At 39.8% G+C, this 18812-nt stretch overlaps 1 protein-coding gene across 2 annotated transcripts in view; it reads right to left on the bottom strand.

Moving 5' to 3' along the window:
• The window catches only part of MED12L (mediator complex subunit 12L), a 335742-nt gene that overhangs the window by 243358 nt on the left and 73572 nt on the right, over positions 1-18812 (bottom strand). For both annotated transcript variants that reach the window (XM_043492366.1, XM_038415603.2), the window contains exons 11-12: positions 4112-4243; positions 2495-2621 (exon numbers count right to left, since the gene is read on the bottom strand). In XM_043492366.1, coding sequence (XP_043348301.1) covers positions 2495-2621; positions 4112-4243 — 259 coding nt within the window. The remainder of the gene's footprint in view (positions 1-2494; positions 2622-4111; positions 4244-18812) is intronic.

Raw genomic sequence — 18812 nt, forward strand, 5'->3', positions numbered from 1 at the left:
AGCCACTATCACCAGAACCTTGAAAACACCCTTGGGGCAAAGGACAGACCAAAGGGAAGCACTTTGTATTGAAAATAATCCTGGCCTATAGTGAATTATAGATATTTCCTGTGCAAAGAGTGTACCACTATATGGAAATACAGATCTTGTCGGTCAAGGGCCAAAAACTAATCTTCCTTCTTAGTGAATCATCAGCCATGAAAGGTGGTGGAAACATAACCATTTCATCTGGAGACGAGGATGAAATGGGTGTTTGAGGGGTAACCTCATTATCCACCCTGGCATCCTCCCGTGTTGAGGAGGAGAGGACTGAACAACTCTAGTCTCACTTTGAGATAGTACTTGTGGTCTGGAGAATTTCTGTTGGTAAGCAGCCCAGGGACCTCAGTACTGCCATCAGGGAAGGGGGGGCACATGGGAGTGGAGGTGGCAAGCAGGGCTGGTTCCACCAACCTTGATGACAGTCATGATCTTCCCTGCAACTTGAAGAATGGATTCCTGACAGGATATGGCGGGGGGGGGGGGGCATGACCCTAAACTGATATAATGGAGATTGACTGAGAGTCTCCTTCATTCTCCCCAAAAACATCCAATGTAGGAGCCCTAGGGTACAGTAGAAGTCTGGAGATCGAGGTGTTGGTACAGAAAGATGCTCACTACACATGAGAATTGGGGATTCTGGCTCATCCATCATGGACAGGTCCCTCAAATATCTAAACTCTTGCGGTACTGAGTATGGAATCGATAACGATGCAGCAGCCAAGGACATAGTAGCCAAAGCTGATGGTTCTGCTGATGACGGGCATAGCGATGTAGACACCAATGGAGAATGGCATAGTTGCTTGCTCGTTAGCAAGGGTGCCAAATGAATAAGTGCCAAAAGCAGGACTGAGCTTGACAATAGCACACCAGGATGCTTATGCTTGCCCTCCTACCTGGTAGAGGGGACTGAAGCCCTGTTGGAGCCATATGTCTCCCTCAAGCTCCAGGACTTTCCAGATCTTCCGGTACTGGAGGAGGAGTCCTTTGACTCAGTGGTACCAAGCTAAGTGATCAAGGCTTAAGAGATTGTAGATCTTACAGGCAACCTAGGCTTTTTTGGAGCAGGCTCCTTCAGAAGAGAATCTGTACCCCACTTTTTGGGAGCCCTCAGAAGCCTCCTATGACCTCCCCTTCTTAGGAGCCCTGCATCAAGAGATAAGGGGAACTGGATCTGTCTGGAGACAGATGTATGGGGTGTGGGCTCCTGACCTGACTCAGAGGATGGTTGAACTGAGCACTCCATCACTAACCGTCTGAGCTTAATCTCCTAGTTCTTTCTTGCCCTTGAATTGAAAGCTAGACAGCAATTGCACTTCTGGTGACATGGGGCTCCCCCAAACAATGGACACACTTAGAGTGGCCGTTGCTCACAGGTATAGCCTCTCAGCAAGAGAAGCAGTGTTTGAAGCCTGGCAAGCCAGGCATGCCCTACCAGGAAGACAAGGCTCCCCAACAAGAAAGATGGGGGGGAATCCTCTCACTACTAACAACTAACTAATTTTAACCAACTACTATAAAAAAAACACGAAATAGCCGAGGCACACTCAAGGCAGGCAAGCTAGAGCTCTGTCTCAGGCCAACGAGGTAGAGAAGGAACTGGGGGCAGTTTGCCCAAACATCCACATATGGTCTCTGTGTCCAACAGGAGAAGTCCAGAAGAGCAGCATCTAGTGACAGGAATCCAACATAACATCTAAAACAGCAAAAACAGATCCCAGTCCCTGAGACTGTATACACCAAGAAGTGTTTACTAAAGCCCTGGGTAGTCCTCACCAAAATGAGACCATTAGCACCTAAATGCAGATTTTATAACAAACTCTATAACACAGTTTCCTGTTGCTAAGGGAGTACATTGTTGAAGGATTGTACTATGTGTGTTCCTACAAAAAAATGTATAATCTCCTTCATGCAAAAAGTGTCAGCAGTCCATGTCAGGCTTCTGAGTCAGGAGAAACTGTTATGAAACATCATAAAGGAGTTTCATTAGGTTAAGAAATTTTTGATGGCTACTTAGCATGCCCACTAAAAAAAAATTTAAAAAAAAATTCCCAATTGCTTATAATCAATTTTCTGACCAATTTTCTTTTCAAGTTAAGCACTGAGAACTAATTATATACCAAACAAAAGTCAGCCATTTTGAATTCCTCATGAAATCAATACTTTATATTATGTATTATGCATGAAAAGTGTATCTTTCCCATCCTCATACTGAAATTCAAACATGGATAAAAGTTTTCCAAAAATTCACCTTTGGGCACAGAAAGCATGGGAAGATTTCAGCACAAAAACAAAACATTTTGGAAAATTATGATAGTGAAAATGGGTTGAGGGGACCATACTGGAAACTGCAAATTAGCAGCACATGCTCTGACAAAGCAGAATAAATTCAGCAGCTGGACACAAGACCAATTGCTCTTGTCCTATTTTGCAACAGAGATGAATTAATACTTACATAATGAGGGAGCCTGCGTATCTAAAAACCTCAGTAGGACATTCTGAAAGACAGGAAGACTGGATCCAGGGAGAGAAGCTGAAGAAATAGATTCTTTTTCATCCAACACTTCTGACTCACCACATCTCTACATAGTGGGGGAAAAAAACCAATTAGCATATCATGCAACTCTAAATGTGACAGTGTTTCTCTTTCTTCTCACCACCCAAATATCCAGAAATCCCACTGAAGCACTACTGAAATAAAGCATTTTCCCACCTCTGTCTATCTTCGGTACTTCTAAAGTGCTCATTTAAGAGTTATATAATAATTATGGAAAAGATGTGCATGAGAATTGGATAGAATCACCACTTGCATAAAACATTTAGTTAAAATGTTTTAGTAAAATTCAAACAAACTTAATTTTCTGGATTGATTACACAAACAGGCTATAATTACAGCTTTAACAAAGGAAATTAATTTTCTTCTTTTGTGTGCATTACCCATTACTGGTATAATGAGTTCTCCCTTCCCCCCCTGGGCAGCAGGGCCGGAGGTAGCTTGAAGGAGCACAGGGAGTATGAAGAATGAAAGTAAAAATATGTTTGTGTGTATGGTGCTATCTGTGGCCAGTTCCGGTGGAAGAAGCACTTCTATAAGAGTACTCTGGCTGCATTAAAAAGACTGTTGCATCTTAAATCAATACAGTCTTGCCTCCTACTTTTGGATACCTCTTATGCTAAACTTTGTTAGTAGGACCATCTATTGAAACAGTCTGTTCGACATGGCTTAAAAAAAAATTTACACTAATGACCATTAAAAAGTCAATATTTACCAATGGGCTACCACATTACAGGATCTGAGGTACTCAATTATTAGATTAACAATTAACTGAAGTACCAATGGCATCTCCATTTGATCCCCAATGTGGAGAGGTTTAATTTTATAAAGAAAAGAGTTATAGAGGAGCTAAACAAATATTATGAGCCAAATGTTAACTGATGTAAATTGGCTTAGATCCATTTATCACAATAAAGACACACCTTTTACACCAGCCAAGGACACAGCCCTGAGGCTATGTGAAACATTTTCGCTGTTCTCCCAGATTCAATAAAAAAAAAAAAAAAAAAAAAAAAAAAAAAAAAAAAAACCAAACTTAGGCAGTTTTACATAATGTATGGTTCTCTTTAAGACACATTATTTTGGTTCAGAATTGCCCACTTGGTTTGTAGAATTCTCCAGATTTTGTAGGCCATCAGAGCACAATCTTTAGTATGCATAATCTTGCACCTGTCAACACAGTTTAACACTCTAATTTCTTCAAGGGACAATAGATGGCAAGCCTCCACACACAGAACTATATATAAACTCCTAATACACAAAAGCAAACCATGACAGGAAAAAAAATAGTAATTAAGCTAACTGAAGCTAGTTTAAGGTTTATTTTTATTCAGAAGCTTCTTCATCATTCAAGTTAAGACGCGATTCAAGAACCATAAACTGGTGGCATAACATCCAATTTGCCAAGTCTGATTCAACAGTTTAAAAACTCTATGTTGTATCAAGCTAATTTCTCCTCAACTACTCATTTTAAGTGCACTGGCAACAATTATTCTAAAATGAGAAAGAATAACTTACTTCTGCCTCAATTTCTGCTTGCCTCTTCTCCAGGAGTTTTGCCACAGCCATCGCCCTGTGTTTGCCTGATCTTTTACAGCTCACAGCCCATTCACAAAGCAATGTTACCACAGCTTCATCATTAGGGGCAACCTGTTCAAAGGAGAAACAAAATAGTCATTTCACTTCCACAGAAATAGCACTGCTTATTTATTTGCTGGCTAGAACCAGCATGGAACCAGGCTGCTGGTGGTGATGTTCTTTCTACTAGCACTCTGTTTTACCCATGTGAAGCAATTTTTAGAAATTACTGATGCATGTGTATGCACATTTTATCTTCAAAAGGGATAAAGTGGGTGTGGGAGGGCATAATGGCAGCAGAAGGAAGCAAGGGGCACAACAGAAGCATCAATAGATATAGGGGGATATACTGGGGATAACGGGGAAGAGGAGGGAGAACGGTAACTAATGAACAAGGGATAAGTGAATCTGGGGCTGGGTGTAGCAGAGCACCCCATATTTCAAATTTTATACAAAATTTCCTGCCTGACACATGCTGATTCAATGCACGTTTTATGTAATTTGTTCCTCAGCTTTGCGCCTCACCAACGTAGACAGGTCTGGAAGAGACAGGAAGGTCTGTACTTTCCCCACTCCCTAGAGAAGAGTAACCCTGAGCGCCCCCACCCCCAGAAAGAGAAAGACGGGAGAAGTCGGTCATCCCCATTCACTAAGAAGAGCATGCCAAGGGTCCCTCCTTGCTCAAATCACTAAGTGTTGGAAACAGCCGTTTTCTTCTCTTCAGTGTATCAGGGAAATAGAAAATAGAAGGCCCAGACTTTTCCTCCAACTTTGCCACAGACCAGTACTAGGTGGGAGGCCTCTTAAAGAAGGGATTGTTTGTGAACAGAGGACCACAGAACTTTAATGGGGAAGGTAGAGAGGGAAGAACCTCAACATGTTCAAACCAATATCTACACTTAGTCAAATGCTGACCTTTTGGAGCACCTGATAATTAATATACTCGTATTAAAATAAACTTTAAATCAATTGGAATACACACAGCAGCCCCCTGGCTTCTCTGAAGCATTTTATATAGAATTACTCTAAATGCTGGCAAGTACTTTTGAATAGGACTGCACTTCTCAGAGACTCTAATATATGTAAGCAAGAAGATCTGAAAATATTTTCATGCTTAATTGACATGGAGTTTTTCACCCTTCCCCCCAAAAAGGGACTTCCCCCCACACATGTAAGCAGCTTTGGTTTGGTTCCTGGGATGTATATTGATCAGCATTGCCCATTTTTCTTTTGTCAGCAGAGTACAACTAGCAAAAATCCTAGACATAAACAGAGTTGTCAGAGAAATCAGATTAGTGTGCGTCACATCATCTAAAGAAACATAATAGAAGTATGTGATGGTGCACCGCATAAGGCTATATGGAAATATGCTTATGAATGTATATATGACATAACTGGAATATGTTTTGTGCTACGTATGCCATGTAACATATCTATGTAAAGGTTATGATCTACTGAATATATTCATCCTATTTGTTGTATTCAAAGTTATGAATATTGGCTGTACACTTGTTTGATTTTAAATAGCCTTAGTAAGGCATTTGGTCAGCTTCTTTAGAAAGGAATTTGCAAGTTAAGTGCCCAGTCAAGAAGCAGTTAACGGACATGGATCTTGGAAGGCTCCAGTCCACATAAGAAGTCTATTTGAGGACATTAAAGGTAGCATGTGAACCATGGCTGTTACCTGTAAGTTTGAGTCATGCATGGACATGTGACTTTTCCATGAGACTCCAAAACTTCATCATGTAGCTGGAATTCTACATGGGGGAGGGAGGGGTATCCACCCACAAGAGAAAGTCTATTTAAATCCCTGGAAGACACCTCCATTTTGTCTTCAGCTGGCTCAAGAAATAGCCTCTCCACCCCCAAAGGATACCTGAAAGAAACTGGAACAAAGGACAGTAACTACAGGAGGTGAGAGTGATTGCTGGAACCAGACTAGAAGGAGACTAGTTTGTAAAAGCAAGCTTACTGGAACACCTCTGAGGGCAAGGTTTTATCTGTATTCAGTTTTCTTACTGTATTAGCCATAGACTTGCGTGTTCTATTTTATTTTGCTTGGTAATTCACTTTGTTCTGTCTGTTACTACTTGGAACCACTTAAATCCTACTTTCTGTATTTTAAAAAAACTACTTTTTACTTATTAATTAACCCAAAGTACATATTAATACCGGGGGGGGAGGGGCAAACAGCAGTGCATATCTCTCTATCAGTGTTATAGAGGGCGAACAATTTTTGAGTTTATCCTGCATAAGCTTTATGCAGGGTAAAAAGGATTTATTTGGGGTTTGGACCCCACTGAGAGTTGGGCATCTGAGTGTTAAAGACAAGAACACTTCTTAAGCTGCTTTCAATTAAGCCTACAGCTGTTAGGGGACATGGTTCAGACCTGGGTCTGGCTCATACCAGGCAGGGCACTGAGGTCCCAAGCTGCCAGGGCAGGAAAGCAGGGGCAGAAGTAGTCGTGGCACATCAGTTGGCAGCCCCAAGGGGGTTTCTGTGATCCAGCACACCACAAAGTAGATCACTAAAATGAGAAATTGGGATTTTAGCCATGTTTTAAAGGGTTGACAGATTTATCAAATTAATATCAGAGAAAGGTATTTTAAAATGTTGACAAGTTAGATATTGAGCCTGTATCCTTTGGGGATCAGATTCTGCCATCTTCTAGGAAGAAGACCCAATGTACAGAACAATCTGATTTTAATATTTTCTAGGCATTAGCTCAGCAAGAAAAGTAATCCAGGTACCAGCAACAGGTTAATGAAGATTTCACAATCTAAAAGAACTATAAACATGAGGTTCTCTTGTTACATAGTGAGATATCAGCCACGGAAAGACACTTTGTTGGAACCCCAAAGGTGAACAAAGAAACAAAACATGCTGCTTTTATGAAGATCACTATATTTCCTAAGCAAGCTAAAAATCTTACATCATGACTTACGCATTGTAAACAAAGAATCAGACCTTAGCTATCTACTGTATGCGTATCAAAGTTTAATATTAAAGTCAATTTTATTTTGTTTGATTTCATTTTTATTGTGGTTTTCTGGATTTTTAGTCCAATGCCAAATAAACTTTATGCTCAGTTTCATCTATTTTAACCGAAGCATGGACCAGTTGTTTGGGACAAGAGGTGTTGGATGCTTCTGAGGAAAGGAGAAGAATTTCTGTCCTTAAAGAAGTCAGAAAGAGAAAAATTAAAGGCCTAGAAAACCTGTCAAAGATACTGTGGAGTCCATGTCCATCACCATGCTGTGTGGTGATGAACCTGGCAGAGGTCAGTTTGGTCAAAAGGGAGAGTCCTAAAACCCAGAGTGGGCAAGGTGTGGTTACACCCATGTAATCTGTAGCCATCTGATAAAACTGAATTGTCTCTGCTAGAGTGGAAGGATGCAGTTACCAAGCTGCTGGTTATTTCCTGTTTATACAAACCCCCACACTGACCAGATGAGGTAAGTTGATTTACCTAAATATGTTAAAAATTAACCTCAACTCTCCCAATATTAAATTTTTTTAAAAAACATTACAGGTAAGAACCATTTGCATTTGTCCATATAACGTTTGGTCCAGACTAGTTTTAAAAGTCTACATACTTTGTTTCTCGTGAGAGATTATTTCTCAGAATAAGAGCCTACTCTATTAGGAAATGTCCCGATTAGAGTTTGTCAACTGCTCCCACACCCCACCCTGGATCAGACTATGGAGGTGGTGCTGGGTTTCTCTGCTCCCATCCCTGATACTGCCAACCCCTTCTTCCTCTCCCTTCCCATTCCTTCTCCTCCTAGAACAGCACTATAACCAACTTTTCCCTTCTGCTGTCATCTACAGTCCACTCCATTCCTCCCCTTCAGCCTTATCCTCAGTGGCTCCAGTTTCCATACTGATGACCCATCTGAGCCCTTTGATGTACGTTTACTCATCCTCATGTCTTCGTTTTACCTGCAACCTAGGTTCAACTCTCCCATGCACTAAAAAAACCATTCACTCAACTGCATCTTCACCAAGCACTTCTCTCTCTCGGTTGCTGAGTCGCTCCTCCTCTCTGATCATCTGGTTCCTTTCAGAATTGACCATCAAGTTCCTTCTCAATGCCCTGTCACTCAGTCTTTTGCATGAAATCTGGTCAATCAGCACTGGTGACTTCTCATCTGTTCTCAGACCCTCTCCCACACTGATATGGTGATTTATTTACTTCATGCTTCAGTATTCTCCATTCTCAACTCTTTGCCCCTTTCTTCCATCACAAGGTCCACCATGCCACCCACAATATCAGTTTCCTCTGTTCCTGCTCTCACTCTTCAGAATGTGTCTGGCAGAAATCCTATGACCAAGATGAACGCCTTCTCTCAAACTCATTCTCCTCTTTCAGTTCTGCCATCTTCCTAGCTAAACAAAGAATGGTTACTTACCCTACAATAACTATGGTTCTTCAGGATAATGTGGTCAGCATGAGTGCAGGTGCAGCCTCATGTGCACAAGACCAGAATGTTTTGATTAGCAATGTCCATTGGGCCATGCATGCACTGTATGCCTCTTTGTTGTCCCATATGAGGGCATAAAGGACAGGGTGACTGCAACCCTTCCTCAGTTCCCTCTTACTACTGGTGTTACTGAAGACACCAAAAAGTAGAGGCACAGAATTTTGTCAGCTGGTTTCCTCCTCTCACCCCTTCATTTGCCCCACACACCACATCTCATCTCCTGACTATCATTGTGCCTACTCTCATTCCTTCCCTTCCTCTTCTCCTTAACCTCTCAGCCTCCTCTGGTTCTTTCCCCTCACGATACAAACATGATCTAGTCTCTCCCATCTTAAAAAAAAAAAAAATACATATCCTTCACCCTATTTGCTTCTCCAACTCCTGCCCCATCTCCCTTCTATCTCTAAGCTTATTGAACACACTGTTTACAATTGCTTCCTTAAGCTCCTCTCTTCCAACTTCATCCTAGACCCTCTTCAATATGGCTTCTGCCTCTCATACTCCACTGAAACTACTCTTGCCAAAGTCTCTAATGACCTGTCCCTAGACAAAGTGGAGAACTAGTACTCCAGCCTCACACTCCTTGATCTGTCAATCACTTTCAACACAATCAATCACTCTTCTTCCTGAAATCTTGTTCTCCCTTAGCTTCCATGATTCTGTCTTCTCCAGTTTCTCCTCCTACCTCTCCAATTGCTCCTTCAGAGCATCCTCCTTCCTACCTTGTGTTACTTCCTCAGGGCTATGTTCTTGGCCCCCTTCTCTTCTCTCTCCCTCTACAGCTGACCTTTGGACAATCTCAACTGCAAACAAATTCTACTACCATCTCTATGCAGATAAGTCACAGATCTACCTCTACTCCAGACCTGTCTCTTTCTGTCCATACTAAAAATCATAGCCTCTCTCTCGGACACCTACTTGTGGATGTCTAGCTGCCAGCTCAAGCTGAACACTGCTAAAACAGAGGCCATAAATTTCCCCCCAAAACCCATACTGCTTACCTCTTTTCTTGATCATTGTGGACAACACCATCATCCTACCTGTCACTCAGGCCTTTAATCCAGGTGTCATCTTTGACTAGGAATTATTTCTAGGAACGTGCTCATATCCAAGCAATATCTAAATCTTGTCAGTTCTTTATGTATAACATCTCTATATATAGCCTTTCCTATCCATTCACACAGCTAAAACTCTCATCCAGAGTCTCATCACACCATGCCTCAATTACTGCAACATCCTTTTCTCTGGTATTGACAAATGCAACCTTGCACCACTCATATCCATTCAGAATATTGATGCAAAGATAATTTTTCTAGCCAGTCACTTTAACCATGTCTTCATCCGCTCTTTGCATTCATCCACTGGTTCCCCTTTCTCTATTGCATCAGACATAAGCTACTTGTCTTCACTTTCAAGGGCCTTCACAGCCTATCCCTACCCTACCTATTAACTCTCTTTCAACATCAAGACATTAACTCCTGCCTCCATCACCCACTTATTAAATATTCAAACAAGGACCTTTGTGCTTTCTCCCATGCTGCCCTCATGCTTGGAAGGAGCTCCTCATAAATATCCACAAAGCTACCTTATCTTCCTTCAAAACTTCTTAACTCTTCTTTTCTGTAATGCCTATAAAAAAAGAGTAACAGTTAGGCCACTGGCATGCTGAGACCACTGCCTATCATACTAACCCACGTTGTCTCATTTCCTTACACTCTCCATTCTGTCTGTCAGTTCCCATCTCGTGACTTGTCTCAGACTTAGACAGTAAGCTGTCTGGGGCAGGGACCATCTTTTTGCTGTATCTTTATTCAGTGCCTAGCCCTATAGTAATAGAAATAAATAATAAAATGGGGTTTTCTTCCCCCATGGAAATTTTTGCTTTTTGTGTCAAAAATTGAAATATATAATGAAAATATTGGACTGAAATCTGAAATACTTCTGTTTGGAAATTGCCCCATTGGAGTTATAGTTTGGGTGCCTAATGCTTCCCAAATAGCAACATGAGGCAATGAACCTATCACTCCCATAAGACGCAGCAGCAGCAGATCTAAACAGAAAAAAATTGTATTGATGAAAAAAAGTTAAATTCTGTGGAAAGCAGAGATCATAAAAAAATTAGTTAAAAATTCAATTTTCCATTAAAAAAAAGTGTAAACAAGAACACCTAGCAGGAACACAGCATATCACCTTGCTCCTCTCTCCATAATAAATATATTTAATTTGGCTAAACGTTGCTCAAAGAAATACCTCCAGAACCATAATTACTTGTGTTGCTCATCTCAGAATTATTTCCAGTTTATGAGCATCTTTTTATATTGAAGTACCCAGAAATGAATGAAATATAATAGCTACCAAATCTCCAGTGACAAATAAAAGGAGGACATCGCTGATGTCCGATGTGACACTTCCGAGTACTGCATCACAAAACTACACTAATTTCGCTTTAAAATAATTTTAAAATCCGCTCTCCTCTCACAGCAAGCTCATATCCAATTTTCTCTCTATCATGACGATAGATAGTTGTAATTTAAAAAAAGAAAAAACAACTATTTACTAAATATCTCCCATCACATTAAATATCTTCATTTTTAAAATATTTTCCTCCTCAGATATTGCCTTGAATTTAGATAGTTGCATCTCAATTTTGGTAATTCCTCCCCATATTTTTAACTTTTCTGCATCTGTACAGTGTATACTTCTACTACCCGGCCTTCACTTAGTGTTTGAAACACTCTGAATTTAACATAATTTGCAAATTAAATAAGTGGGCTCTTTACGTCTTCCTCTAGATTATTAACCAATATTATGTTTGAAGAGTTTAAAAAGTAAAAAGGCTAATGTACATGAAACAGCCAGAAAAAACACATTTTTCAGAGCTATTAAAAGTTACAGACCCCCAAGCACTGAAGATTAACTGTTCAGGATTAATATTTTTAAGAGTGATGATTATTTGCATAAAAGCCATTCACCTACAAAAACTATGCTATGTTACTTACTGAATGGAACATTTCCACATATTACATTCATGCTCAAGCAGGGCAGGCCAGAACGAGAGATTAAACAGTTTAAAACCATAGAAAAGATCAACAGTAAAAAGCAGAATCCTTCAAACAAATGTAGGGTGGCAAAATATTTACTTTATCTTTCATAATCAAATGGAACAATCATAGAACCATAGGGTTTGACGGAACCACAAGAGTCAAACGCACTTCTTCCTGTGGCGGATGGAAACAAATATCTTCAAATTATGATAAACCATAATCTTCAAAACCCAGGCAGGAAATCCCTAAGATATTATAGTTTGAACTTTACACTGACCTGTTCCCCTTTCTGCAAGCAACAGAAAACAAGTTTAAAAAAAATGGAAGGAAATGGCTCTATAGCTCAACCAAGGGCAGTCTTAAATGGGAGAAAAGAAAAAAGTTTCTTAGATCATCAAATCCCTGTAGTTGCTGCAGTGCTGTGTTTAGCACAACAGCACTCCTTTGGATTCCTAGCTGGTTTTCCCTCCCCTCATATAGATCATCTCTATCTCATCAGTAAGCAGAAAGGATGGCTGCTCCTCGTACAAACTGATCAAGTGCCTCATTTTCAGCAACACTTACACCCACAACTCTCACTGAAGACCTCTGAAAAATCAAGCCCTAAGGAAATGATAAAACATAGAATCCAGCAGTAAGACTGCAGGTCATTGAAGAGTTGTGTGAGCTCCAATATCAGTAGGGTCAATTAGGGTCTTTAGACTAATCAAGGCATCTAGTGAGTGGGTTTAGGGGAAACAGAAGGGAGGAGACATAGAAAGAGAAGCTGACAAGAAAATAAATTGCAGAGAAATTAAGAAAAAGAGCAAGTCTTGAACAGCTCCCACCATACCACTTCTGGAGGTGGAATCAAAGGGCAAACATCCCTCAATGCTTCTATCTTGGTCCAACCTGGGGCTCACGTGAAATTTCAAAGACAAAAACGCTGATAAATGAATTTAGGAAAGTTTTTCCACAGAATTGCCGCAAAAAACATTCACCAGGTTCTCCCAGCACAAATATAATGAAATTATTGTTCTTTACAAAAATTATATCTACACACATAATATGCAAACATTTTCTTCTGAAGGTATCTGTGATGGTCAAAACCATCGGACATATTCATGTGTTATTCTCTTATATTTAAAAATATAAAAAATGGAAAAGAATTAGCACCATGTGGCCAACCCCCCTGTAATCCCACCAAGCTCAAATGTGTTAGTATCTTGTTGGCTTAGTTCAAGCCTCAGGTTTATGATAAACATAGTATAATTAATGTTTCAACATACCATACAGAGAAAAGATTATATAATAAGAGCTGGGAAAACATTAAAGAAAACACTATATAAAAAGTTTTACTTGTGAAGTTATACAATTCTATTATGAGCATTCATGTTATGATTAAATCAGCAGGAAGCTGATCACAAACACGATAAACACACACATGGGCTCAATGATTATTACAGTTGGCCCTTGTCAAATGTCCAAATGTAAAAAAGTTCTTTTCAATTGTCCAAGTGGACAGTGATTCACACATGCAGACTACATATATGTTACTATGAAGATGATAGAACAGATTTGGGGTTTCCTCTCCACTACATACAAAAATATAAATTACATCTAAGAGTGCATTAAATTTGTTTACTTAATGCAACTGGTCATCACTGGTTCCTTTCAGCCTGCATAATTAAGCTTTCAAATAGTCGTCCCCGGTATACATCAAAGCTCATCCTGAGATACATAGCAGGAAGATGGGAAATGTCAGTACCACAAAACCTATTCTTCCTGAGTCTATTGAGACTATAAAGACAGATGGTGGAAAACTGCAAATCCTGCTTTATCAGACACACAGCATCTCTGCTAAGTACTTGGAGAAATGTAATAATTTACACTATCGCATTTCTACAGGTTCTATTAAGGAACCAGAGCTTCAATTAAGTACTATACCAACTGGAACTAGGGGCAAAGGCTTATCAACTCAAATCCTCTCTTTCATATGTGATTTTTTTAAACCCTCATTAGGAAAGCTTATCTTCTTCTGCAGTCAGTGTTATCAAACAACAACCTGAAAGTTCAGATTGGCTGCTAAATGAGAGGAGGCATTGATTAAAAACAAAAAATATTCAAACCTTTTACTCTGACACTAATTGTGGAGGTAGATTTATAAAAAGGATGATGAGATTTATTATACATACATACATACATACACACACTATACACACACACACACACACAAAACACACAAAAGAACACTCCTAGCTAATATATATGCCAGTAACATTAATCACATCTTATTTGACTAAAGCTTGTATAATTAACTTTGGTTAGGAAAGAGCCAAAAAAAAAAAAGTCAAACAAAAACCAAAACAGAGCCAGCTGACCCTGTAATCTGAAAGCTAAAACTTCTTTATAAATTCACTCAAGAACAGCTGTGGCTTTTTGCATTTGAATGATACAGTATTTACAAAGGTCCAGTGTAAAACTCTGCTAGAAGTATACTCTGTATACTTTGCAATAAATGAAAAAACATGCATTTACCCTACTCAGGACAGCACTGAAGTTGACAAAGGCAGCTGTAGATTAAATTAAATCTTTTCCAGTTTCACCCTGAATTTAAACAGGTTATACAGTAGAATTGTCTGAATATTTTAGAGAGACAATCATTTCTCTTCTTACTGAAGACTTTCAAAAATGTTCTTTATTAATGCTAGAAAAATAAACCAATAAACTAGAAAAACAGCTCTGTGAAACTGAAAAGAGGCAGACATCTGGTTCTGTTCTAAGTTTGTCATTTACTTGTTAATATTGTACAACTGCTAGTCCAAATATAAAAATAACTTTGATTATATACCTTCAAAATAAAATCAATGTAAATTTTTAGAAAAGTAAGTAAGGTGCCAATTAAAAAAAAGGAGCACTAGTTGGCTGCAGGTGATTAAACTCAAGAACCACGGCACTGATTCTACAGTTTCATACTTTTCACTACCACAGTAAATACGTTCATTCAAAAGACAATCTCTGTTTAACAAAAAGACAAGGCTCCAATTACTTGAAAAACATTAAAATGTTTACCCACCTCAAAATTCAAAGCGACTAAAAACAATGAACTCTTCATAAAATGTACATGCATGAAAAGCACTATAAATAGCTGAATTTCTTATCCTGCTCTTATCCTGCAGAGTTATGTATATTCTTCACTTTATCAGTTGTATCATTGACATCCATGAGACTGCTCACAGTGCGCAAAAGTATGCGTGTTAAGAGCGTAACACCAAAAGTCTTTATTTTATCAATTTAAAGTGATGGATAAATTGAGTGCAAAAATACACCATTTTTTAAAATGTCAAGCGCACAACATAATGAACAAATTGTGTATATGATCAATAAACCTCCGACAGTGAAAAGCATAGCACACCAATTCTCATATATAAAGACTACCTTTCTTGTGCATAAGGGAGCATGTCACATCTCACAAATGCTTTAGTTCAGGACTTCCTGCTTTCTGATGCTGTGAATTTTTATTTATACTGTAATTTAGTTAACATTCAAGTAGCATCTCCTAAAGGTGATCAGACTCTGGATTCATCTCATCTCCTCCGGGTCTTATCTGAGAATCCTTTTTCCTGTAAGGGCCCAGGGACTAGAAACAGAGTCTGCAGAAACTGGATGGTTGATACTCCCACAATAGCACCCAGAATACTATGCAAATGCACAGCCAGGAAGCACTATGGAGAGCAGGTGCTGAAGGAAGTGCTGCCCAAGACACCCCGAGTGACAGTACGCTGCAACCTTCTGATCGACCAAGCACCCCATTTAACCCCAAGGGTTGCCCCGAGAAGTTGTATGGGTAGCCACACAGACTTTGGCCTGCTACATCATCAGACATTGCCTGGTCTCCGACTCCAACCTGACTCTGACCCGGATTCCTAGCTCTCAACATTTATACTGCATGCTGGAAATTTATTTCTGACAGAGTTCATAATTTTATTGTTTTTGTTCTAAAGCACTTAGAACGCAATAATATAGTGTACACAGTGTATGTATTTATGACATCATGACAGCAACCACCAAATGGAAGAAAGTTATGAAAGGAAGATGGAAGAGCCATTACTCACTATACCAAGATACCCTAAGACTGAAGACAAGGCTTGGATTAGAGGTACATGCTATATTGTATTACACGTTTGCTTTAAAAAAAAATCAGACTGGACTCAACAAAAAAATTATGAAGAATACTGGCCTTTTAAAACTTTTCTAATAGAAATTCTTTGTTCAGTTTGTTTTAAAAAACTGTTCATGTTATTAATGTCACAGGGCAGACTGCCTCACACAAGTGATTTTGCACAGTACAGTCCCTTAGTCATGAAGGAATTTCATGCTGGATTTCTGCAGCAGAGAAGAAAAATAGACAAGTTTCAAACAAACAGTAATTCAGCATGTGCTGACTGAATTATTAAACTTTATAATCTTGCTCAGAATTTATTCCTGCTTTTCCATTGCTTGTTGAACGAGGCTGGAAAAGGTACAGAGAAGGGCAACAAAAATTATTAGGGGTAAAGAACAGCTTTCAGATGAGGAGAGATTAAAAGGCTGGTGCTGTTCTAGCTTAGAGAAAAGATGACCAAGGGGGGATATGAGAAAGGTCTATAAAATTATGAATGAAGAGAAAGTGAATAGGGAACTGTTACTCAACCCTTCACTTAACACAAGAACTTGGGGATCACCTGATGAAATTAATCAGCAGCTGATTTAAACAAACATAAGGAAGTACTCTTCACACAACACACAGTCAGCCTGTGGAACTCATTGTCAGGGGATGTTGTGAAAGCCAAAAGTATAACTGGGTTCAAAAAGAATTAGATAAGTTCATAGAAGATAGGTCCAGCAATGAACTATTAGGCAAGATGGTCAGGGACATAACTCATGCTCCAGGCATCCCTAATCATCCAACTGCCAGAAGCTGGGACTGGGTGACAGGGGGTGGGGATCACTCAAAATTGCCCTGTTGTGTTCATTCCTTCTCAGACATGGCTTCCTTGGCCAGGCTCTTGACATCCGTCCCTGGCAGATGTCCTTCCCTGCAGGTTTTGGAGGGTCAGGCACAGAAGCGCACTATGTGCAAAAGCACAGTGTGCATCCCTGAGCATCCACAGCGTCACTGCACAGTCCTGGAGTGAGGAGGATTCCTTTATTCACAATCACATGGGACAGCTCAGTACACAGCCCCGTTATTCAGGTTGTGCAGTAGGGTGATGATTTTGCCCAAACTAAATTCCAGTGCACAAATGTGAAAAGGAAGCTATGGGATTACTTTAAAACCAGATAGTTGCTAGTCATGCAATTCTAGCAACTGGTGCTGAGTGTTAAACATAATTTATGACTTCCATACATCTTGTTGCAAACCTACTCATCTAAGGTCCAGAAAGAAATTGATACTATATCCCTGTGCATTAGGCTGCCTCTGTGGGATACTGCCTTAATGCTTCTAAGAGCCCTATTTTTAATCCAAACCTCCAGAGGCATTTTTAGCAGCTAAAAATGAGCAATTTAAAGGTATTCTTATTGTAACCACTCATTTGAAATCTAGCTGATTTTAGTAAACATTTAATCTTGCTTAAAAGTGCCTGATTGGAATGGAGGGCTACCCACACAATATTTATTTTAAAATATTACACCTGTGTCATAATATTTATAGCACTAATCATTTTTGAGCCGAGCACAACAGTTCTACAGACATACATGCAATCTCAAATGACATATCAAGCGGCATGAATTTTTTTTAAAATCTACACGGATATAATTTTTTGCTACAGGATTGGTCATCATGGAACAGGAAATTGCTGTTAAGTCAGTGGAAAGTAGCTATTAAGTAGCTAATTGTTGTTAAAATCAGTGGAAAGTCATATTTATCTGTGCCGTATCATAGCTACTTAGGGCCCAATTCTATCCCACTGCTGAGAATTAGGAGCAATTCCACTCAAGTCAGTGGAGCTGAACTGTTGTAAATGAACTGTTGGAGTGAACTGTGCTTAGCATAACGCTCTCATCATATGAATTTCAGTAAGGCGTTATGAAATAAAAATAGTAGGAGAGCTCAGACTATATGCTTTGGTTTTAAAGAATTCACCCGAGTATTACTACGATAACATGGAACTGAAGAGACAGCTCATGGTTAAAAATCATGGCTTGTCTACATTACCCGCTCAATCGATGGGCAGCGATCAATCCAGTAGGGTTCAATTTATCGCGTCTAATCCAGACACAGTAAATCGAATGCTGAGCGCTCTCCTGTTGACTCCGGTACACCACCAGAGCGAGAGGCGCAGGCAGAGTCGACGGGAGAGCGTCAGTGAGGACACCGCGGTAAGTAGAGCTAAGTACGTCAACTTCAGCTATGTTATTCACGTAGCTGAAGTTGCATAACTCAGATCGATTTCTGTCCCCTCTCCTCCCCCCAGTGCAGACCAGGGCTCAGAGACAGACAGACTGAACATTGCTTTTTGGCCTGTACACAAACAGTTGGGTAAATCTACTGTATCTCGCATGAAAGCAAGCATAAGACAAAGAGTATGTGTGCTGTAGTCTGTGATCATATCAAAAGGTTTTTTTTTTTTTTTTTTTGTTTCTTCAAGCCAATTTGTTCAAAGTTAGTAACGCAGAGGCCATCACCCTGCTAAGGTACAGGTATAGTCAATCAAAAATCGGTCATCTCCTGCTTAAAGTTTCACTTCATCAATACGATATCTATTCCCCCTCATGCAGCTGTGGAGCAACTAGTCCTGGTCACAAAATGAAGATAGATTATGAATACAGTCCGAGTCTCTCTAATTAGAGCACATCCTAACAATCTTATGGCCAAATCTTGGGGCCAAAAACACTCTCTCACATCCTCCATCTCTGCTGATCACTTCCCCCCTGCCTGAAATGCTGTCCTCCCTTGCCTTTTGTGATGCTATACTCCCTGGTTCTCCTCCTGCCTCTCCTTCAGTGACTCTTTTGGTGGGCAGAAAGGAGAGTTACCTGTTCCGTAACTGGAGTTCGAGATGTGTTGCTCATGTCTATTCCACAGTAGGTGTGTGTGCTCGCCATGTGCACCAGTGCCAGAAGTTTTTCCCTTAGCAGTACCTGTAGGG

Source organism: Dermochelys coriacea, chromosome 9 (assembly GCF_009764565.3).
Source record: "Dermochelys coriacea isolate rDerCor1 chromosome 9, rDerCor1.pri.v4, whole genome shotgun sequence".
In the NCBI taxonomy this organism is placed as follows: Eukaryota; Metazoa; Chordata; order Testudines; family Dermochelyidae; genus Dermochelys; species Dermochelys coriacea.